Source organism: Grammomys surdaster, unplaced genomic scaffold, assembly GCF_004785775.1.
Source record: "Grammomys surdaster isolate TR1022 unplaced genomic scaffold, NIH_TR_1.0 343, whole genome shotgun sequence".
In the NCBI taxonomy this organism is placed as follows: domain Eukaryota; kingdom Metazoa; phylum Chordata; class Mammalia; order Rodentia; family Muridae; genus Grammomys; species Grammomys surdaster.
The window spans coordinates 2,910,589-2,934,270 of record NW_021604762.1 but is presented as its reverse complement, the minus strand read 5'-3'; the positions used below and the strand labels follow the sequence as shown (position 1 = coordinate 2,934,270).

At 45.3% G+C, this 23,682-nt stretch overlaps 1 protein-coding gene across 1 annotated transcript in view; it reads left to right on the top strand.

Annotated features, from left to right (window-relative positions):
- Positions 1 to 23,682, top strand: part of Galnt14 (polypeptide N-acetylgalactosaminyltransferase 14) — a 286,185-nt gene that overhangs the window by 247,188 nt on the left and 15,315 nt on the right. Inside the window, exons 7-11 of the mRNA XM_028778972.1 lie at positions 5,532 to 5,619; positions 6,446 to 6,530; positions 8,978 to 9,081; positions 19,991 to 20,117; positions 22,443 to 22,535. Of these exons, the coding sequence (XP_028634805.1) occupies positions 5,532 to 5,619; positions 6,446 to 6,530; positions 8,978 to 9,081; positions 19,991 to 20,117; positions 22,443 to 22,535 (497 nt within the window). The remainder of the gene's footprint in view (positions 1 to 5,531; positions 5,620 to 6,445; positions 6,531 to 8,977; positions 9,082 to 19,990; positions 20,118 to 22,442; positions 22,536 to 23,682) is intronic.

Below are 23,682 nucleotides of genomic sequence, written 5' to 3'. Positions count from 1 at the left end.
AGGCAATTTACCAGTGGCTACACTAAAGGGAAAATGAATTTCAGCCCCTCCCCCAATACTCATTAGCTGGCTGTAGACTAACAGTGAGAGGTGGAACCTCATGAGCTCCTCTTTCACATGTGATAAAAATACAGATGTGCCCAATCTTACGCTAGTCTTTAGTAGATAACCAGTCTTATCGGGGATTTAAGGAAGTTCAGCCTTACTGAGTCTGAAGCCCTTTCTATCCCAATGGCTCTGAGTCCATCTGGAAGAACTCCCTGAGAGATGCTCTCATTTCCTGATCTGCAACCAGCCTTACCTACAGGCTGGTTGTCTTCTTTGCTTTCTCAAATGGGAGTTTGACTTCCTGCAGCCAAACACTCCTCTGGGAGTCATTTGTCCCCATGATGGAGCTTAGCTCCTTGGTCCCTATCCCCTTCTGAGCTCAACCTTTCACAGTGAGGAGATTAGTGAGACAGGCTCCAGGATCAGCCTAGAGAGTCCTCTGTGGGCCTCTAAGTTTATGCTGAAAGCCCTGCCTCTTGGTGCTATGGGGCTGGCAGGCCCTGGGACAGCCTCCCAGGGATAGAGAATGTGTAAGCTTTCCAGCTGTGTTTCTGGGTTTCTTTGTATGTGCCTTGTCTCCACACAGAATGTGGTCTGATCTTATGAGTGGAAACGGGAAAACTTTAAGCCATTATTGGAGATGGAGATTTTCAAAAATAGATCAAAATAAGAAAGGAGTTGGGCTTGGGGTCTCCTCTGCCATCCTCAGCTGTAACACCTCCGAATTCCCCTCCTCTTCCTTCTAATTACTTGATACTGGAAACACTCACCAAGCTGGTTTCTGGGGAGTGTGTGTGTGTGTGTGTGTGTGTGTGTGTGTGTACATAAGCTTCTTTCTTCCACCTCCTATGTATTTCTTTGATGGGAAGGAGATTTCAAGAATTCTCAATCCTTTCAACAGTCGGCAATGCATATAAGTAATGGTTTATGTATCCTTCAACACCTTTGCATGTGTTTCCTCTCTTGCTTCCTTACTCAGGCTCTATTAAAAAGACAGGATCTGTTTACAAATAATGGCAACTTGTCTTCACTTCACAGATTTACAAACAGGATCCCACAGAATATACCAATCTAAAGAGGTCATACACATTTCTACATGACAGAACTCAAATAGAAATATTTTGTCAACAGATACATCCCCAACCCCAACAGCACCTCCGTAATGACCCCCACCCTCAGCTTCTTGAAAATGAATAATATGGATGTAAACTGATCCTCTTCCCTCTGTCAGCTTATGTATTTGAATATTTGGTACCCAGCTGGTGGTACTGATGTGCAAGGTTCTGGAGCTAGTGGGAGGTGGCGTCTAGCAGGAGGAAGTGGGTTTCTGAGGGTGAATCTTAAGGGCTGTGGCCTTCTTGTATTCCTATTGATCTCTCTTTGCTTTCTCATCTAGGGAGATAGAAGCAAGCAGCCTCACACTCTGGCTTCCACGGGAGCTTCTGGTACCATGCAGTGCCTTCCTTGCTGCACAGAGCCTAAATAGATCCTTCCTTTTCTTCAGTTGCTGCTTGACAAGTATTTGATCATAAGGAGGAAAACATAACTAATATATCACACCTCCGCCAAGGCCAGCTGGGACACCCCCTAGACTGTTTCTAGACCCTGAATCAAATCACTCCACACTCCACTCGTCTTTCCTAGACTGTGGCGTCTCCTTACTCATCTTTGTCTCCCCACAACTCCTATACCAGGGGAAGACTCAGGAGTTCTGGTGACTCCCGGAGAGAGTGCTTCTAGAAGTTTCTGATTTCCCATTCACAGTATGCTTTAATTATGTGAATCAGTGAGGGAACATGAGGTATGACAACAACCATAACTGATGGCTACCGTCGGGTGCTCTCAACCTCCTTTCTCCTGGTTAGAGGGGGGTAGGCAGGAGACATACAGCTGGGGCAGAAGGAGGAGTGGGAATAGGCTTGGATTTTCAAGGTAGGAAAGGAAATGGGGGCTAGGGAATAGTCCGGGATCAGCCCAAGATTTCACCAGCTGCTTGCTTATGCTCAAGCCTGAACCTAACTCAAGTTATACCCTTTGAGAGGCGGACAACAGAGTCCGATGACTCTGGGTATTGTATTGACACTCTCTCCATCACTGGGCCTATAGCTTGAGAAGCTATCCTGTTAAGCCATAAGCAGCCCATAGGCTCCTGGCCATCACCTATATATTATCCTCTGAGCGACTGATAGTCTCTCCTTTAACCAATTCCATTGAACATCTGCTGCCTGCCAGGCTCTGGACTAGACCTGAGGGACACACCAGAGAGTGGATATCAATCCTTTCACACAGATAACTCGTGTTCTGATTTTGGTGACTCATTCACAAAGATTTTTGCAGCCTCTCTCAAGGTAATAGCCCCACATAGCACTTGGCTCCATCCCAAACAGCCCTTATTGCCTGTCTGTCCTCCACAGACCAGATATCATAGTTGAGGTGTGATGGGAAGCCCAAGATCCAAGTCCTCAGTGGGTAGGAGAGTGCTTGTTTCCTGACAGGGGAACCCGTCACAGCTGTGGAGACGTCTCCGTGTGGAGGCTGAGGCTAAAGTTTCTAGACTTGGTTTTCCATTTTGATTTTTAAATAGGGAAAGGAGTTTCACTTCCACTAAAACAAAACAGGTTTATTACAGACTAAGAGTCCTCAAGACCATTCTTGGGCTCAATGCAAGGATTTACAAGTCAACAAAGCTTACCTACTTGTGTTTATCATTGATTACAGTGGAAGAAAACAGGTTACCAGCAACAGGAAGAAGGACCCTGTGGAAAATTCCATCACAGTTATTTAGCTCTCCTCTCCCAGAAGGGTTCCAGAGACAGTATTTGCTTCTTCTGGAAGAACCTATGACAAACAGCCCAGGGTCAGGGAGGGGAGTGTGGCAACCAGAGACATTCACCTGTGCATTGGTGTCCAGGGCTCTAACTGGCCTTCAGTCTCATCCATGAGCCTGACCTTCATGGTCTTCATGGTCACCATGAGGCTACAGAGATCAAGTTGGTACTTCATGGGATGAACCTTTTCCCATACATCACACTGTTAGCACAGAGTATCTAATGTAGTCCAAGCCTCCCAGGTAAATGACAGCTGTCTTCTAGGCAGGATGTTCCAAGGGCTTAAAGGCCATCAGGAACAGCTGGGCACAGACTAGACATGCCTCTGAGCATGTTTAAATCCTTTACTGTGCATGAGTTACTGAAGGAATCTGTGCAGCTGCAGAAGTCCCTGAAAACAGGAGGGAAAAAGAAAATGAAGACTTTGTCAGACTTGCAGAATATGTCTCTGAACTTTTGATTTTATTTTAAAAAGAAAGTGATATGAGTATTGTGTTCAGACACACATCAATGGCTGCAGGGTAACCCCAAAGAGACTGTGCCACCCAGGCAGGTGCAGTGCTGACAGCTGATGATTTCACAGCATCCCTGCAGCAGAAGCAGTGCCAGGGCAGTAAGCACTCCTTGCCACCTGGGCTGATCGGTTTTCGGCAGCACCTTGTTACTGTCAGAGTGAGTTGGCTGTGGGAGGCTCAGGGCCAAATTAAGTCTGTGAACTTAGATTCAAGTGCTCGGTGATTCTGGAGTTTAAAATAAGAAGATAACCTCATTTGGAGGAGAAAAATTGAACCTGGAAATTAAAGGGCTTCAAGAAGAAGCAGAAGTTTCCAAAGCCTGAGCTAGCCCAAGGACGGTGGGTCTAGAGGATAGCTTCCTTGAGATGAGCTAGCCTCTGCAGGCCACTTGACTCTCAATGTGAGATCCAAGAGTCATCTGTTCCCAGCTTGCTTACCACTGTTGGGGCTGATATCCCTGTTGTATACTTCCCTACAATGGACAAACTTCATAGGTTTGGTAGCCTCCACAAACTGAAGATGTGGTTTTGGTTATTTTGAAAATATCCCTTAGATCATTCTTTAGACATTATTTTATCTTTAATTTTGTGTATGTGTGCATCTATATGTGTGTATGTGCACATACACATGTGTGCAGGTGCCCATAAAGGCCAGAGGCGTCAGATCCTCTGGAGCCACAGTTATAGGTGTTTGTAAATCTCCTGATGTGGGTACTGGGAACTAAACCCAAGTCCTCTTGGAAGAGTTGGAAGCATTATTAATCACTGAGCCATCTCTCTGACCCTGTCATCTAATGGCTTTGATAGATACAAGCTGGGAAAGGTTAAGTGATGAGATTGCAAAGCAAAATGCATGACGTTTATTTTAATTGACACAATACTTCTACATATTCACGGGGTACTAGGGTATGGGGTACTGGGTAACATTTCCATATAGATATGCAAAGAGTAGTGATCAAATTAGGCTAATTAGCATTCTGTCACCTTAAACATTGATCATTTCTTTGTGTTGAGAATATTCAAAATCAGTTTGAAATATATAATAAATTATTAAAATTTCTATCTTCTCTGTGCTGGAGAACTGTAGGATTTATGCCTCCATTCATGGAATTTTGGTGCCTGTTATCAATTATCTCTATGTGCTCCCTCCCTGACTACCCTCCCAGCCTCTAGTGATGTCTGTTCTGCTAACTACCCCCCAAAACAAAAACAAACAAACAAACAAAAAACACCTTATGTTCATACTCATATGTGGAAGCAGGTTTGGATGGCCTTAGAGAATATATTAAGAAATGTACTTTATATTAGAGGTGATTAAAGTATTGGGCAATTAATTGAGTAGCATGACCAGATTATCACAGCAGAAGGAGCATAGGCAGCCATACACAGAAGGAAAGGAAACAGAGATGGGGAGGGGCTTAGAGGTCCATTGCAGTTCTCTATGTAAGAGTCAGTGTGGATTCAGAGGAATTAAAGTCGTGGTTCTGAAACTGTGGGTCTCAACTTCTTTGAGGGTCACATATCAGATACCCTCCATATCAACTATTTACATTATGATTCCTAAGAGTAGCAAAATTACAGTTATGAGGTAGCAATGAAAATGATTTTATGGCTGGGGTTCACTACAACATGAGGAACCATATTTAAAAAAGGTCTCAGCATTAGGAAGGGCGAGAGACATTGCCTTAGGGTCAGAACCAGAACCTGGTTTGGTTGATGGACAGAGTAAATCTTAATTCAGTGCTAGAGGAAGAGGATATGGGATGGTCTGTTAATAGAAACCAAAACTTGAAGGAATGAGTGTGTGTTGGTAGATGATGAAGCCACTGTTGAAGAGCTGAGTGAATGTGCACATAGAAGTAGCCTGTGGCATACTGAGCTGATAGGTAGGCTGGAATTCAGGACTGGAAATATACATATGTATCTGAGTGCAGGGAACTGCTATTCATTAGCTTGTCTAAGAACCATAGGCCTCGGGGGGGAAGAATTTAGAAACCCAGGTTCCCTTTGGGGATGCCTGGATTTGCTTCATAAGACTACAGAGTAGGTCACTAGTTGATTACACCCCAAGCTTCCCAAGTTCCCTGACTCCCAGTCAGCATGTCCTCTCTGAAAACTGAATAGAGGTTTTGGTTTTACAGGACTACACAAGGGTTGTGTGCCCTGTGATTGACATCATTAACCTGGACACCTTTAACTATATTGAATCTGCCTCAGAGCTCAGAGGGGGTAAGTGAGCCAATAATTCTTCCCTCCTCCCCTACATCTCTTTCTTCTTCCTCCTCCTCATTCTCTTGTTTCTCCTCTTTTTTCTCAGGCTTTCTCTTCCTATTATTCCTCTTCTTCCTTTTCCTTCTCTTTCTCCTTCACCTCATCTTAAAGTGGGAAAAATGAAGGAAGACCTCCTGGTTGTCTGGCATGTCCATGTCTTTATCTTGTAATAAAATTCAGTTTAGCTTGACCAGTTTTCTTGGGAAAGTTCACTTGGGACATTTCCTTCAGGGAACTTATGTAAATATAAGCCAGACATCCCAGCATCCAGAGCTCTAGCTGATCTGGGGCTTACCACTAGACATGAGGAAGTAGAGGAAGCAAGGACTCCTGGGTTGTGTTGGTCTGCCATCTTGGCATTTCATCACCCTCTCCCAGAGATATTTCTCCCCTGATCTCTGCCTAGAGCACAGTTTACTTCCACCCAATACTAACTTCAAGGTAGTTTGCACCCAAACCCCCAATTACTCCTTCCTGAGACTCGGACCTATAATTTTTGTTCCACAACTGCCCAACATGTTACTGTTGTGCCATGTACCTTGGCTTTTACCCTCTACCCATGATTCCTTAACTCTCTACTTACCAGGGAGCTCCAGAGAGACTCTATAGGCTAGACTGAGAAAAGGGAATTCAGAAGTAACTTTAGTGGCCCTGCTAGGGTCAGACCAGGGGGAACTTGTCCTCCCAGGGACCAGTTTCCCAAGGAACTGGAGAAGGAACGGGATAAGGGGGCTCAGAGTATTCTATGAGAAGCTGAATCAACTGGGTCAATGCTGTGTTTTAGGATTTGACTGGAGCCTCCACTTCCAGTGGGAACAACTCTCCCTGGAGCAGAAAGCTTTGCGCCTAGACCCTACTGAGCCCATCCGGTGAGTAAAAGGCTACTGCAGGAGGGTGGGCAGCTTCAGCTCTATTTGATCCCGCTGTCCCATGGCTCAGAAAGGTCCATACTGAGTGTTTGCTGGAAAGAGTGGAAAAGCAGAAACAGAAGCCTGAGCCAGAACATCTCTGCCCGTTTTCTAAAAGGTTTCTATCTGCATACAAGCTTCTAGAGACTGTGCTGAGGAATGGCAACCATCACTCTACCTTCACACAGGCCATGGTGGCTTTTACACCTCCTGGGGCTAACATGTAAGAGTCCAAGATCATTACATTTAGGTCTCTGGTGAGGAAACAGATGTCTCATGGGCTCAAGGTCTTGGTTGCCAAGATTCAGCTCAGAGAGGGTGGGTTTGTGGAGACTATAAACTCTGTAAATGGACACTGGTATGAGGGTATGACCACCCACCACCGTGTATTAACACATCCATGCTTGTCCTATGGAAACATGGTGGCTTGAAGTGAGCCAACTGGCCATATGGTAGATGGCTCTGCTTCACATTCTCTTTCTCAGTTCCTTTGTCACCTGGGCTAGCAAGCTGTCTTCCTAGTGTTCACAGCCAATGGAGAGGTTCTGTCCTAGAATAAAACATAGTTTCTATCCTACAGAGGAGCCTGTGGTCTCAGATATGAAATATGACTTGATACCGGTTAGCAAGCTCATCCAAGGCCTCTTGAGAACCTCCAGACTCAAACAGTTCTGCGTCAGAGAGCAGCAGGGGGATCTGTATTGTTTGAATGACCACAGACAAGGCCAGTAGACTGGAATCTCTCCATCCAGTCACTTAGGAATGCACAAGATTATTCAAGAATGCCTATGGTTCTGGTCCCTTCCTCATTATAGATATTTGATCGTTCATTGAATTGACTTAGGTTGAACTGAAGATAAGAGGAGTATCCAAGAGCTCAATGATGGTGGACTAGACAGGTGGGAGGAGACACAGAGCTCAGCTATGAAGTGAGACTTGTGTCTCATGCATCTAGTACCTCTTCCTGTCTCCAACATTCAGAATCTGGAATGAATCCAGGAGAGAGAGAGAGAGAATAGAACCTGATAACACTTAGGACACTGTCTTTCTCTCTGAGGAAGGAATAATAAGGAATCCTTATTCCTTAGCTGGCTCCCACCAGGCTAAGCATTGTGCTCTTCTATGTCAGTACATGGGACAGGTTTTGGGTATGGAGGGAGGGAAGGTAGCCCATGCAGATACTTCAGAGGAGTAGATCAAAGGTGGCACTACCTGGGTTCTCCCGGCCATAGAAAGAAAAAGTCTTGGGACAGGTCTTCTTGTGTATGTTGCTAATTAGGGAGGGAGTGTTTCCAGGATTAGACCAGTCTTCCAGGAGCAGCAAGTAGTCATAGCAAAGGCAAACTCAGTCTTCTCACCTTCCCTCTGGGTTTGCTGTGGAGACAAAACTCCCTTTGCTCTCTGAGCACACTAAGGCAGGGGTCACAATCCTGAGTGTTCATAACCCTAGCCATTAATTTTACTGACACCTGTCCTAATCCTTATAGAATTACCTGGTTGGCTCTGGCTGCTCTTGTCTACCTGCCTCATGAACATTTTCTCTTTCTGAGCAGATTTTTGGGCATCTCTCTGAGCAAACAAGAGCCACGGTAGGTTAAAGGAGGCACACCCCCCTACCAGATACACAAAGAAGAAAGTGTATTAGTTTGTTGTGGCTATAGCAACAAGTACCCAAGTAGCTTAAATGGCAGAAACACATGCCATGGCTTAGAAGCAGGTGAGGTGTCCCGGCCTGGGGACGTTCCCACTGATGCCTGAACAGGCTTCTTTGCTCTTTACAGATTTCCAACTTCTCTCTAGTTCCCACACCCTTCTCTTGGTATATTCACATTTGTAGGCCAAATTTCCTCTTTATAGGAACCCTGGTCACATTGGCCCACCCTAATTACCCTGTTTTAACTTAGTTACCCCTCTATAGAAGTAATCTCCTGTCTCCAAATAAGGTCACATTCTGAGATACTGAGAGTTAGGATTTCAGTAACACTTTTATTTTAAGTAGGGGGAAGGAATTTATGATACAGCTGAAAAGTAAAGACTCAAATCAAGGAAGTGAGCCCAGGTCAGGAGCTGGCTGTGCTGTTCATGGCCCTTCTCTGCCTGGTCAGTGGCCTGCCTGCTCTGCTCCAAGAGCCTCATTGGGCAGAACTGCAGGAGGAGGGGTAGGCAAAAGCTCCTTGGAGGGGTGTTGATACGTGAAGTTTCCTGACTGCAAGGTCAGGGAATATTTTAGCAGAGGACAGAACTCTGCAGCAGATCCTTGTTTTAGATAGCCTAAAAATATATTGGCTCTTCTGAAGAGGGACAGAATTGAGAAGAAAATAGCCTTGAGTTCTGGACTCCCAGAACCACAGAGTTTGGGGTTACTTTTTTATATGATCCTCAACCTTATCTTCCTTCCAAACACACAGGACTCCAATCATAGCTGGAGGACTCTTTGTGATTGACAAAGCCTGGTTCGATTACTTGGGTAAATATGACGTCGACATGGACATCTGGGGTGGGGAGAACTTTGGTAAGTCTCTGTTTCATATGTCATGACCTATATTGTTCAGTAAGAACTCTGTGTCTTAGCCACTGTGTCAACTGAACAGTTACCAGGTTCTGGCAGGGGGCCAGAGTCACTCCTTTAGGGGAAAGACTGGGTAGGGCCCCAGAACGGTGATTGTAGGAAGATGGTCATAGCAAGAGAGTTTCTCCATGGTAAGTATAGATACCAAGTACCAGGGAATTATGTCCAAGCAGATTCTTGAGGGAAAAAGTGAGATGTGAAATCCAAGAAAACCAAGATGAATGTCGAGTGCATGGGGCCAGATGCAGGTTTGAACTGGAAGCACTGGACTTAGGAATCTGGAGTTGAAGAAGACCAAGGAGGGAAAGAACGTGGCAGAGGAATGAGATAGGAAAACCCTTCTCTTCGTAGTGCTGGGTTAATCACCACAGAAACCAAGAGAAAGTTTACCCTTACCTTTCAGTGGGACAAGAACCAAGGGAGCGAGAGGTCTTGGCTACTGTACATAGGTGGCCTGCCCTGGCCATAGCAGTGGCTGATATTTGCAGCTACAGGGAAAACATCTCAGATGGAAACCCATTTCATCCATCTAGTAACACTAAGTTATCCTCTGACCCTTGACAGGAAAGTGTAGCTTTGATGAAACAATCCTTCCTGGGGGTACTGTGACTATCTTGGGATAACTGAGAATGTTGGTTTCTATTCCTGGACAAAACATCATGACTAAGAAGCAAGCTGGAGAGGAAAAGGTTTATTCAGCTTACACTTCCACATTGCTGTTCATCACCAAAGGAAGTCAGGACTGGAACTCAAGCAGGTCAGGAAGCAGGAGCTGATGCAGAGGCCATGGAGGGATGTTACTTACTGGCTTGCTTCCCCTGGCTTGCTCAGTTTGCTTTCTTATAGAATCCAAGGCCCAGGGATGGCACCACTCACAATGGGCTCTCCCACCCTTGATCACTAACTGAGAAAATGTCTTATAGCTGGATCTCATGGAAGCATTTCCTCAAGGGAGGCTCCTTTCTCTGTAATAACTCCAGCTTGTGACAAGTTGACACACAAAACCAGCCAGTACAGGTGGTATGCAATGGGCGTGTGAGTCTCTACCCAGGAAGTCAGACCTCAGAGGAACTCAGTAGCAAGTAGGATCAGAGGTGACACATGGTCTGCTTTGTCCCTGAATATCTCCATTCCTCAGTGTGCCTAGGCCCACAATGACTGCTGGTTGAGCAAACCAATCAGAGCAGTGTAAGAGAGGGAGTCCTTATGTGAGGGGTGCTTCTCCTCTGTGGGTACTGGAAGGGATGTGAGCATGGGCCTGGGGAACAGTACACAGGTCAGAAAAGTGATCCATGGGCTCCTCCTGGCACTGAGCTGCCTGGCACTAGCCACGGCCTTTGTTGTCTTCTGCCCCTGCCCACAGGGTGTTTTATGGCTTTCTTCCTCAGTCACTAAGAATTATTTCCCACAAATTTATGACTTTGGCCTAACCCATAGCATCTGTTCTCCCAACCTGGGCAGTATAGGGGAGAAATCTATCAGGAAATTGGTCTCTTGCCAAGTGAGGGTCAGACTGGATGCATAGTAAACAAATCTGAATCTCCAGTTCCCAGCACATAATCCAACAGGTGTGGAATGTATCAGGCATTGTGGATGTGCTGGCGTGGGGTTTTGCCTACGCCAGCCTAGGGGAAGCTGGGTACTCCAGCACTTTTTACTGAGAAGTTACAGCCCTCCTCCTGGGCACCAAATAAGTAGTCCCTGTAGCCCTCTGATAGACAACAGTGATCCAGTCTCAGCTCTAAAAATGCTCAAAATGATTCAGAAACTTTCACTGTCTGGCATATTCTGGGTTAAGAATTTTTGTGGAATTGTTAGAAAAATCCTTCTAAGTTACAGCTCAGTTCTTTCCAGTTTGTCTGCTGGGGTTCTTCCTGTCCTCTTGAACTTCACAAGGTGAGGATGATCCCTCTTGGATGCAGCAGTTGCATTTGGATGCAGGCAGCATTGTCATTTACAGGATGGCATATTCCGGTCCGACATACCAGCACCCTTCCTTCCGAGCAACGTTAACACACAGCTGCTCAAATCAAGATGCAATCTCAGCCAGCCAGCTTCTGAGTCGTTTGGTATTACCAACGGCTGATTTGAATAGAGCAGTTGGGAAACAGTCCCTGAGAGGTGTGGAAAAGACATTTATAATCCGTCACAAAATTTTGGAGACCAGAGAAGCAGTGTAGACAGCCATCACAGCAATCACTCTGTTTCCCTGCACCCCAACATTCTATTATGCTATAGCCAAAAAAAATCTTTTTTTCTTTTTTCTTTTCTTTTATTTTTTAAAGTATTTTTGTATACCAGAAAAATAAAATACTTTTTCCAAAAGCAAATACGTGATGTGATTATGTGCACAGGGTAGCAGTTGCAAGGAGTGCATAACCAGGTCACAAAGTATGAGAAGGTGGGAATTCTAAAGTGGTCCACATGACTGACAGATGATCAGCTATCTGGATGGAGGGTGTGAGCAATGCTTTTTGTATGAAAGAGGATGAAAGAAGGTGCCTGCCAGAGTAAGGAATCCTGTCTGTAGGGTATAGTCCATCACATACACACACACACACACAATACATATACACACACAGACAGACACATAGACACACTATCATACATACATAATATCACACACACTCTATACACACATACTACACACACACACACACATACACACACTATACAGATACATTATCACATACACTACACACACACACACACACACACACACACACACACATCCTCCATCCAGGCCACCCTTTGCTAAGTAGTTCTCCAGTGCTATTTGCTATTGTCACGTCTACTCTTCGGCCTCTGCCGAAGTGCTCTTGCTGAGAGGCAAGCCTCCCAGGTCTGTGTCCACAAGGACTCCCTCCTGCACCTCTCCCATGGAAGTGTCTGTCTTCCAAGGTTCACCAGGCTGCTCCCCACACTTCTAACCTTGACAGACCCTCCTGAAATTTCAGACTGTTTGGGCCTTCTACAAGAGCAGAACCTCCTTATGCAACCACTATGAATGAACCCCTGAAGACTGCAGCTCTGGGCGACCTCTTGTATGGCTGGGACACTTCCTCTGCCTTTCTTTTTGCTACCACCCCTCCCCCATGCACTCACGTTGTCATCTTGTTTTCTCAGCACAGAGTCCTTTATACTACCCTTCCACTCGCCATCTAAGTATGTAGCTATCCCATTATCTGTGCCTGCCCCACTGCTGCCTCCGTTAAGGCAAAAGCAGAAAGTTCATCTCATTTCTGGCTCTCAAGGCCCAGAATAGTTCAAACAGCTCACAAAATGCATGTGTGAAAAGTGAGAGACTGAATGGGAAAGGATTTCTGGGTGGCAAGGCAATCCAGAAACATATGTCTCTTTGAGTTCCAAGATCATCCCACACCCAAACCTATGGATGCTCAAGTCCCTTATATAAAATGGTGTCAAATATGCATAGAACCTATGTGCAAGCACTTGTATTACTTAAATCGTTCCTCCATTATGTATAATACATAATAGAACATAAATACTACTTAAACAGTTGTTAAACTACATGATTTAGGGAAAGATAATGAGAAAAATGGCTATACATATATGCTCAAGATGAAAGCAACCATCTATTTTCAATAAAATACTAGTCCGTGTTTATGAATCTTGGATGAGGGGCAAACAATACAATGCACAAGGCATCATTTGAAATACTTTACATAGAATCCAGTGGAGCCCTGTTTGAAGGGTCTCTTTGATTATATAAACAATAGCAGGAGGCTGGCATGTCTGTTCTTTTTAGACAGTAGAATTTCTGTGTGCTTTAGACATATTTGCCTGTATAATGTTGACTTTAGTTCACAGCTCCAAAATGACATGTGCTCTTTGGCCAGGGTGACTATGACCAAGCCCGATCCTACCCTCATCCAGCCCCTTCTTCCACTGTAGATGTGGCTGCAGAGGGATTGGCTGAAGGACCTTGTAAAAGCCATACTGTGTCTTGGTTAACCTCCCCACCTGCTGACCTGGTGATACTTCATTCCCACCAAGTGCTTCTAAAATGAGCTAAGCACTTTTGATAATTATATCCACAGTTTAGGACATGAGCAGGCTTTAGGAAAATGTGGCTTTTAGATTTTTTTTTTCAGAGCTTGATTTGCATTAAAATTGGATACTTAAGCTCCAATTTACATAACACAGGATACATGTAATGTGTATCTACTTACTCTACTCAGAGCCTGAGCCACAGCTCACTTTTAGCTTTTGGTCTCTAGAGGCAAAAAAGGAATCTGTTGCCAGTAACAAGCCTGTGGTGCGCGGCAGGTTGGGGGTGGGGTGTGTAATTCCAAAATCAGGAAGCTTTGGCACACGTACAGAGAGAATATGGGAGTCCTGAATTTAGAATGGGGGATTTCCGAAGCACAGCAGGCACAAAGGACAGTGCAGAAAAGAGAGATGAGGTAGAGCCCAAAAGAAACTTGCTACCACCCACCATGCTCAGAATGGAGTCTGGGATGCCAAGCTATTCCAGGCTCAGGGGACATGTATGGTTCAGGAAGAACTCAGGCTGTGAGATCAGATAGAAGTAAATTTGAAGCCCGTAGTTACCACTGAGTACCCTTGGGAAAGTTACCTCTCCTCACTGAGCCAGTTTCTAAGGCTTGAAGGTAGAAGCAATGATCTCTTAAGTAGGATAAACAGCTCCCCCTCAAGATAGCCACACCCCAAATACTTGGAGCCTGTTTGGATGTGACCTTATGTGATACAAATTTTTTAAGCAGTGTGATGAGGAAGGCACTAATCAATGGTTTGGGGAATGTTGCAAATGGGTCCAATTTAATATCCCAGGATCTCTAAAATCAGAGAGCTTTCTCAGGCACGCAGCAGCGGAGAGCTGACATAAGCCAGGTGCCATGCTCCAAAGGGACATTAGCAGCTGTTAGTTTAAAGATGGAAGAGACAGCAAGAAGTAGCTGAAAGGAATTCTGGGCCATCAGCCAGCAAGGAGAAGGGAACCTAAGTCCTGAAGCCTGGAGGAACTTTCTAAAAACATGCTACATGAAGTTTATAGCAAGCTCTCCTTCAGAGCCTCCATGAAAAGACATGGTCCTGCTTACACCTTGACTTCAGCCATGGAAGACACTGAGTAGAGGACCCTCCCAAGTCCTCTAAGCTTGAGGCAAATCATTAAAGCAACATAAAAATCTCATCACATCCACCTGTCATGGAGCTGCATGAAGACAGCCAAGTCTCTGCTCCATTAGAGTTGGCTGCCTTCCCTTCAGGATGTATGTGGCCAACGTCTGATAAGGAAGGATAGTCTGACCTGCTGAGATACCTCAGTGCTCATGCTTTTGCTTTTAGCCCAATGTTAGGGAAGTAGCCTCAATAAGGACGAGCACTCAGACCTGAGGAAACATCTTTTTCCAAATATGTAATGATACATGACGCCCACTGGGCTGCTCAGCTAGAACCGTGTGTGATTCTCCAGGCCCAGCTGTGATTCCACAGGCCACCCTTTGTTGCTGCTCCTAAATGTCCCACATGCTGTCAAAGAGGGACACAGTTGCTTATTTGCCATCAGAATTTGGAAAGTTAAAGGGTGTTCATAGTCACAGGGCCATGAGTAACCCAGAAGTAATAGTGATTAATAGTTACCCAGAAGTAGAGGCCTGGGTACAGCATCTGTTGTCCCAGATGTGAGGTAGAGTGCATTTGGCTCACAGATCCAAAACTATCTTTTGCAGGCCAATAAGATGATCTCTAGTCAAATCAGAGCATTTGTTAAAAAACAATGGGATGGTCTTAGTTGATTTTGTGCTGCTATAGCAGGATACCATACTAGGTGGTTCATAGGGAATAGAGCTTTATTTCTCACTCTCTTGGAGAGTGGGAAGTCCAAAATTGGATAGGGTTCACTCACTCCATCATCCCATAGCAAAATCTCCAAGCAGGAGAGCTCAACAGAGGGCAAATTCTTCATCCTTTTAGAGCAACAGGCTTCCATAATAACAACTCACTCCCTAGATAACAGCATTGATCCATGCGCCAGAGCCAATCCCTCATGACCTTTTGGAGGTCTTGTGTTTTTAACAGTTTTGCTTTGAAGATCAAGTCTACAACCCGTGAACTTGGGGAGAAATACATACTGGCCTTAGTGTACACAGAGCTTACTTCTTGACCCAGTAAGAGCTAGGAAATTAAAAATTACTGAATTACTTGTCACATATGTAAGGGCAAATTTATGAGTGATAACAGCCTGGTGAATGTTTCTTTCTGCCTATCACGGTCTGCTATATTTCCTTTGTTCTCACCAGGTTTAAGCTCAACAAGAGGCAGAGTAGATAATATGATTACATAATACACATATATAAACACTCTAGGACACTCCACTTAAAACAAGGACCATGAGACAAGCAAGGTGACCAAGTGTGTAAATCACTTGTCCCCAAGGCTGATGACCAAAACTCAAGTCCCAGTTCAAACTCCTTCCACCTGGTGGAAGGAAAGAACCAGTTCCCACAAGTTGTCCTCTGACGGCCACACAGACTCTATGGTATCTGTACACACGTATAGACCACCCCCCATGCACAACCCCACCTCCTCCTATACTCCCAACATACACTGAATAAATAAATAAATAAATGAAAAATAAACAGAACCCATTGCACACAGCTGCTCTTATGTGAACTGGTGCTCTTTGCCCTTGTTAGAATTCAGGCTTATGAAATGAAGCCAGAACCTTGACTAGGGATGGTGTGCTTCCTGGGGAAAGAGCTGCTCTCTGGCCCCTGAGTTCCTACCCACCACTTACATGCTCATCAGATGGGTGTTGATTCTGATGAAAGGTGAGGGTCATAGGAAGTGGTGAAAATAGTTGATGTGCTAATAAGTACATGGTAGACAAGGGAAGGGAATGCAGGGCATGAGGGCAATTTGCTCTCAAATATTAATCTGAAGTTCAAAAAAATAAGATCCCATCACAGTGCCCCAGTGAGGATGGAGTAATTACACATCTCCCTGCCTGGGGTGCAGAGTAGATTTGGATATGTGTGACATTCATCACCAGGGAGATGAGACAGGCACTGACTAAGCAAGAACCCCAGAAGACTCTCTATAGAAAGACTTTGGCTCCTTCCAACCACATTGAAGAGATGGCGGCACTACACAAGTATGAACATGGAGAGTGAGGCTCTAAGAATGCCTAGCTTCATAACCCAGCTTCCACGGTTCTCATGGCGTTTGTCCAAGCCCTCTACGGAAGGCTCAGGATCAGCACTTTCTCAAAGGCTTTTACAAAACTGCCAACCAAGCAGGCCCAGTGTGTGAGTGTGAGAGATTGTTCATCCTCCTCAGGTCACAGTACAAATAAGGGCAGTCTGGTTGTACATCCTAAGTTTTAAGTATTCCATAGAGAAGTGCTTAGAAATCATCACACTAACCTAAAAACTCCTCACATCACCAAGGGGACCTCTTAACTCAAGTGACAACACAGGGACCCATGGCAGGTCCAAAACTCCAGTTACAATGATCTGGGCTTGAGAGCTGAGAAACCTAACTCATGCCAGGCCAAGGACTCTTATAGGTGGAATAGCTGGTCTGAAGGAGAGCAAGTTTGGTAGGATCGGATATGTGACTTGATGAGGCAGAAACTGGATGGTTGATTATGTAGTTGCTACTTGTCCTACTTGTGGGTATTTTGAAGACAGTACCTGTATCTTTGGGTGCACTGGCCAGTAGCAAGTGCTCAGTCCTGAGGAAGAGGGATTTCAGGACAATAACTTTGAGTTGGGAGTTGGGAGAAGTACATCAGTTCCTGGTGTCTTACTGTTGGTTGTCCTAGAATAGCTGCTCTGGAAAACAAGAACATCAATAAATAGAATTGTTAGAAAGATGGACAAGAAACTGCCTGACCTAGAAGTACAGGAAGATGTCATTGTCACACTGGCTAAGGTCTGAAGAATTGTAATAATTTGAATTTTGCCTCTAACACAACACAGGAGAAAGTGAAATGGCAGAAGATGGGTTTAGGAGGAAGAGAGAAGAAGGGACTATGGAATGATGCCAAGAGATATAGAAGAGGTAGCATGGTGGCTCTTGTGTCTCTCTAAAGTGTCAGGTGTCCCTGAAGTTGAACACTGTGTCTAGTAGTGATGGGGATGCTGGCATGGAGGAAAGTTTTCCATGTTATCAAGAGGACTCTGGAATCAGACAACAAAGTAGCCAATGTTGGAAAGACATTCAATGACAGCATCACAGAGGGAATGAGAATGGGACAAAGGGTCAGGTGATGGCACTGTTTAAGGTGGGGGACTCCACCTGACTGGTGGAGGGCAAAGGTCACTGGACTCAGAAAAGTAAGACTGGATGAAGGGTCTGCATGGAAAGAAGTAGCTTATAGAGTGGGGAGTATGGGATTGAGGTTGCAAGAATTTGATTTTCAAATGAGGAAGGACATATGTCTCATTTGAATACATGGAAAAGAAGACACAGTAGCTAAAGTGCATGCATCTGCTTAGAGAAACGCTGGCACAAAGTGTGTAGCTTATATCTAGTAAGCCAGGCCTTCATCTCATGTAATGGGGTTTTATAGAGGTTTCCTTTTCAGAAAGTGGAGCAGATCCTTCTTGGAGTCCCTGGAAAAGAGTTGATGGGAACACACACAAGCAAAGAGATCTCTTTCACACATATAACTGGCATAACTCCAGATCTGACCTTGAGATTGCTCATTGTTGTGTCTGATCAAGATGTGGATTACAGGCAGTTTGCTGAGCCACATCTTGCTTAGTGACTCACAAACACCAAGCTCAGACAGTAGCCTAGCCACAGATGCCAGTTCTCTATATGTGGAACATCTGAGGAGACACAAAATCTCAGATATTACGTTAATAAGCCCTTGTGTCTCCTATAGTATTGGCAGATGCTAGAAGTGGCCTGTGAAGAAGTACACCCAGGTGGGTGATGTCATTGGTGTCTGAGTTCTCAAGAGATTGCCTTCACAGGGTTTCTCATAATCAATGCCCTTGAGTTCACAGCCATTCTCAGAAGACTCTTTCATTTGATACTGACAGCAGTTCTGTGGCACATTTCTATGGTTTTGGTTTAGCTCACAAGGAGATCAAGACCAAACTTCAGAAAGCTGGTGCCTGCTTTCCCAAAGATGCATCTAATAGGTCTGTCCAGACTTGGTAGACAAAGACAAGTCTTTCCTTGTCTTAAGAGGAGGCAGAAGGGAGCAAGAAACATTCAGAGGACATGGGAGAGCAGTGGGGTGGGGGTGGGGCAGGATCCCAGCTTAGGCACCTCTCTGAGAGCTGTGTGATAAAGATATAACAGGAGACAAAAGGGAAGCAGTAGAGAAAGGCCAGTTAGGGGAGGCAAAAAGATAGGACCTACACTGCTGGAAATACTTAGGCTTATGATGGTAAGGCCCTAGGGGTACCTACATTCTTATTCTTTGTCCCTGGTCTAGGACTACATCACAGGTGCAGCCACTCTTGGATTTTTTTTTCTATTAGGGACCCTGTCCTCACACTTAAGAGCGGCAGGGGTTGGGAAATAAAAGAAAAACTAAAGGAAAAAAAACAATGCAAAAGCATGGGCCAGGAAGGACGTCCCACAAATTAGAAATTATCTTTTCTTGCTTTTCTACCACTGATGTGCCCAGTAGGGCGTGGGATGGGATAGGGTGTCTGGATAGATTCAGTAAGGGGGTGCATTGTATATAGAGAATTTTAAAGCAACCATACCACGGGCTTAAGATACTTTTCAGTATCACCACACACAGCCAGTTTCCAGCAACAGCAATGATAAAATACTCCCCTGCCCTCTTCTACCAGTATCATCATCTCCCTGCTCCCTAACCTGGGGTAAAAACCTGCCCTGGAGCTACTCTTAGTAGTTCCAGCAGCAAAACTTACTAGGGACAGCCTTCTCTAACTCCATCCCACCCACTACCAAACAGTAGCAAAACAGGAAGAGATAGGCGTATGTGTGGAACTCCACCCTGGGGAGCATCCTCAGTAACTCTGATTACTGCTCAGGCTCTGTCTTCCTGTCCTAGGACTCAGTTGGCTCATGTTTATCCAGTGGGAGAATGGCAGGCTTAGGGTAGTCCAGGTGCCTTCGGCTGCATCCTTGATATGGTGTTTTCTAGTTCACCCTGAGTCCACTCCTGACAGATGGCTGGTCCTTATCTCAGAAGATTATTCTGTGTTCTCAAAATTACTTCATGTTCTCTCTCTCTCTCTCTCTCTCTCTCTCTCTCTCCCTCCCTCTCCCTCTCCCTCCCCCCCTCCCCCCCCCCCCCCCCCCCCCCCCCCCCCCCCCCCCCCCCGTATGTGTGTATGTGTGTGTTTATCTTTGTGTCTCTCTGTTCTCCCTCTGTTTCTGTTTGTTTGACTGGGAGGGTGCATTATGTGTACCACAGTGTTTCTGTGGATATTAGAGAACAACTTGTGGGAGTCCATTCTTTCCTTCCATTGTATTGGTTCAGGAGACTTAACTCAGGTTTACAAGTTTGGGGGCAAGTGTCTTTGCTGGCTGAGCCACTTTGCCAGCCTTGCCCTCCATCTTTGTTCTAACCATTTGTGGTCATAGAGGGTGACTGTAACTGATTTTCTATATGTATGTTTCACATCCAAGCCTTTTATAATCTCCCAAAGCATCCCACTAGGGTCCCCCCACACCTCCATGCTGTCTATTGAGCAGTCTCACATCACTCGTCATGGTGTTGGGACTCAAATTACATTTGCTCCCAAACAAAGAAGTGCACAGCCTAATTGGAGAATGTATCCCTAGATGCCTACAGAACCCTAGACATAGTATCTCAGAGCCAGTATAGAAGGATTAGAAAGCAATAAAAAAAAATGTGGATGTCTTGCAGAAATCTCTTTCCGAGTGTGGATGTGTGGAGGTGGCCTGGAGATCATCCCCTGCAGCCGGGTGGGGCATGTCTTCAGGAAAAAGCATCCATATGTCTTCCCTGATGGAAACGCCAACACATATATAAAGTAAGTGCCTGCCCTGGCGCAATCTGTGTGGGCAGCAGCAAGGAAATGGTGGCCATGGGTTTGCAACAGACTGCTACTCTGCATGACAGTCTGAGTGCCTGCAACTTGGACTCTGCCTGGGCAATTGGCATTAAAGCCAGGACTTCCTTAGGCTATCCCTGAGACTTGAGCCATATCAACCTACCTCATTCCCTAGAGCCTCAGTAATTAAAGTAACTGGTCAAGTCCATCCTGAAGGGCTTTGCCTCTAGGTACTTGCAAAGGGAGATAGTAGTGGTGGTTAGAAACAGCTGGGTAACTCAGCAAAAGACCCCTGGGGAGAAGCAAGAGATGGGAAACTCTGGAGAGTCCAGCCTTGTGCCTGTTCCAGGCTGGTAGGTACAGCAGTATGCCTGCTCCAGGGCCTCCTGATAGACTAGAAGAATCCAGATGGGGTATACTTGATAATCCAGCTGCAGGGCTTCTTATCTCATTAAGGCCTCTCTGCCATAGATACAGAAGGAATCGATCCCAGGGTACCCCTTGCCTGGCTCTTTGTCTCCCTCTCCTACACATATCTTCTTCCCAACATTTCCCTACTTTTAGATTTCTCTTGTCAAAATATTCATACATGCCTATTTACCTTAGGCTTTTAAAAAATTATATGTATATGTGGGTGGGGGGCGATTCTTGTGAATGCAGTTGTCCATAGAGGTCAGAAGAGTGCATTGAACCCCCTGGAGCTGAAGTTACCTGTGAGCCACCTAATGTGGTTACTAAGAACCAATCCCATTTGAGTCCTCTGCAGGAGTGGTACCCACTGAACTGCTGAGCCATCTCTCTAGCCCCTGAGTGTCTTCACATTTTTCTTAACTTTTGTTTCTTACTTTGATTTGATCATCTCGTCTCTTGGCATCAGCTGCTTCTCTCATCCACGCAATTCCCTTTGTCCTGCTGTTTGATCCATTGTGTTAGGGAGGGGGGCTTCACATTCTTTGATATTTATTTAATCTATATTTATTTAAGGTGTTCTTTCTTGATTTATCACACATGTATTCATGTGTATAGCATATCCTGACACAGCTGACTCAGAGAAAGCATGGGTTTGAACAGTGGTCAAATTCTACATCTTACAAAGCAGGGCACATAAGGAAAGGATGGAGCAGGGAAGGCAGCAGGCAAGGGAGCATCAAGGAACCTCAGATTTTTTTAACTATAAGGATAAGCCAAGGATGTCTGGCACAGGACTGTGGTGTGGCTGTGCCGGAGCAGAGGCCTCCGAGTGGGCTCTAGCGGGATCCTGGAACTTCAGATGTTTGCCCTTTTTGAGATTGGGCTTTGGGTAGTGAATATCCTTGCAAGCGAATGGTAGCCCATTCTACTTAGAGAAACAAGGCACATTGTTTGCAAAATGGTTTCTAGCTTGCAGATAGTGAAGCCACTTGCAGGAGCTAGCCAGGTGACCTTAACTGCTGCCAGTACCCTCAAACCCCACTTGCCGGTGTTCACCGGTCCTTTCAGATCCCAGCTCAGAAGGGGTTGCCATGTTCTTCTATCAAATGTCTGTGCTCTAAAGTAGACCTAAGAACCTGCAAGAGCAAACTAGTTAGAAACTCAAGTTCAGTTTCACCCAGGTCACCAGCTTCCCAAGTCACCAGCCCTCACTGTTTTCCAATCTCTCTTCTTTTGACTCTGGCGATCTTCCTGAGACCCCCTGACTGTTGAATGATCACAATCATCCCTCTTCCCACCTCTCTTCTACTGTTGCCTTTAGGGTCAAACTCAAGCTGATGTCCAATGAGAAGCCCAGCATACTGGTGAAGTACTGAAAGATAGGGCTTGATTACTCGTTTGTTACACCTAACCATTGCTTGGCCTGTGTATGCACTGACCTTACTCTTGGGGAGCTGAGACCTCAGCGTGTCCACTATGGGAAAGTAGAGGAAAGCCCACCAATCAAGCAGACTAGAGGTTAGCTGGTCCTCACAAGCCCCACCTATGTACTCAGAGTGCCAGGCAGCAAATGGATGCACCTGTTTTCTCCTGGCTCTTTTTTCTGCTTCCTTGAGTCACCAAAGTTCAACTTGTGATGTGATTTTTCCTATCGGTACCTTTTGTGGAAAGGTTGTTAATACCACTAAAGTTCTATCTCTTGGGGTGCCTTTGGAGACAGAAGAGAGTTCCTCATGCTCTGGTGTTCTGGAAAGAGTAATGTGAACATTTCTGTCCTGGTGGCTGCTGCCTGGATGCTGTTGCCAAGTTTGCCTCTGTGTGTGTATTTTCAACTGGGAATGCCTGCTAATGATTCCCAGACAAGCCCCCTCTTGAGACTTCCTATCTCTCCAGGAACACCAAGCGGACAGCTGAAGTGTGGATGGATGAATACAAGCAGTACTACTATGCAGCCCGGCCTTTTGCCCTGGAGAGGCCCTTTGGGAAGTAAGTGTGCTTAGAGAAATGCTCTAAGTGTTGGTGGAGGGTGGAGAAGTAAGAAGGGCCTCTGCTCCAGAACCTCTAAGCTGCTCCAGGCCCAGAGCTATGGCTGTTCTGATTTCAAATCCCTTCATACTGAACCCTGTTCTGGGTATGCAGGGCTTTTGCCAGCCCTCCTGTGACTGTTCCTGGATGACTACTTTAATAGAGGAAGCTGACCATAGCTTTTCATGGTAGATGAATATTACCAGCTCTTTGTAAAAAGTTAGCATGGGGAAGAAGAGATATTTATTAAATGCTAGGTATCACTCCATGTGGTGTCTCTTTAATCTTGCCTAAGCTCAGAGAGATGCAATTACCTAGCCCTGCTAAACAGGTAAGGGGAGTAAGGCTTAGGCAGAAGACAGAACAGATTACACCTGTAAGGAAGATGAAGGTTCATAACACACTTATTCCAAAACCACATGACCTGACCTTACGTTTCCCAGCCCGAAGATGACTGAAGTAAGGAAAACTTGCAATTTTCCTTAGTTATCACTTATGTTTCTTGGTGTGTGTGTATGTTTCTTGGGGTATACAACCATGACATTTTATCCCACTAATTTCACCAACTCAGTACATAAAGCCATGGAGTAGATGGGCTGTTGAAGTCTAAACCTCTCCAGTTGAATTCATCCCTGAACTAGAGGATTAAATCAGCCCCAGCCAAAGTGACTTGCACCTCTGACATCACAGTTCCTGGGCACGCTCCAGTTTTCTCACTCCATCTCTCCTGGATCTTATCTACTTCAGAACTTTGGGTCCAGTGACAATGTCCCATCAGCCTCGTCCTTCACCCACTGCCCTGTCCACCTTAGATTCCTTCGCTCTTAAAGACAGATCTTGGAAAATTTGGTCCTCTGATCTTTGACTCTGTTATCTACCTAGTAACACCTTGCACCCCTCACCCCCCCACACACACTACTTTCCTTTTCACACACACAGTATCTTCCTCTACATATGTGCACACATGCACACACACAGTGCCCCTTCTATACACATACATTCACATGCATACACATAGTACCTTCCTCTATACACATACACACACACACACACACACACACACACTACCTTCCTCTACATACACACACACTCACACACACACACACAC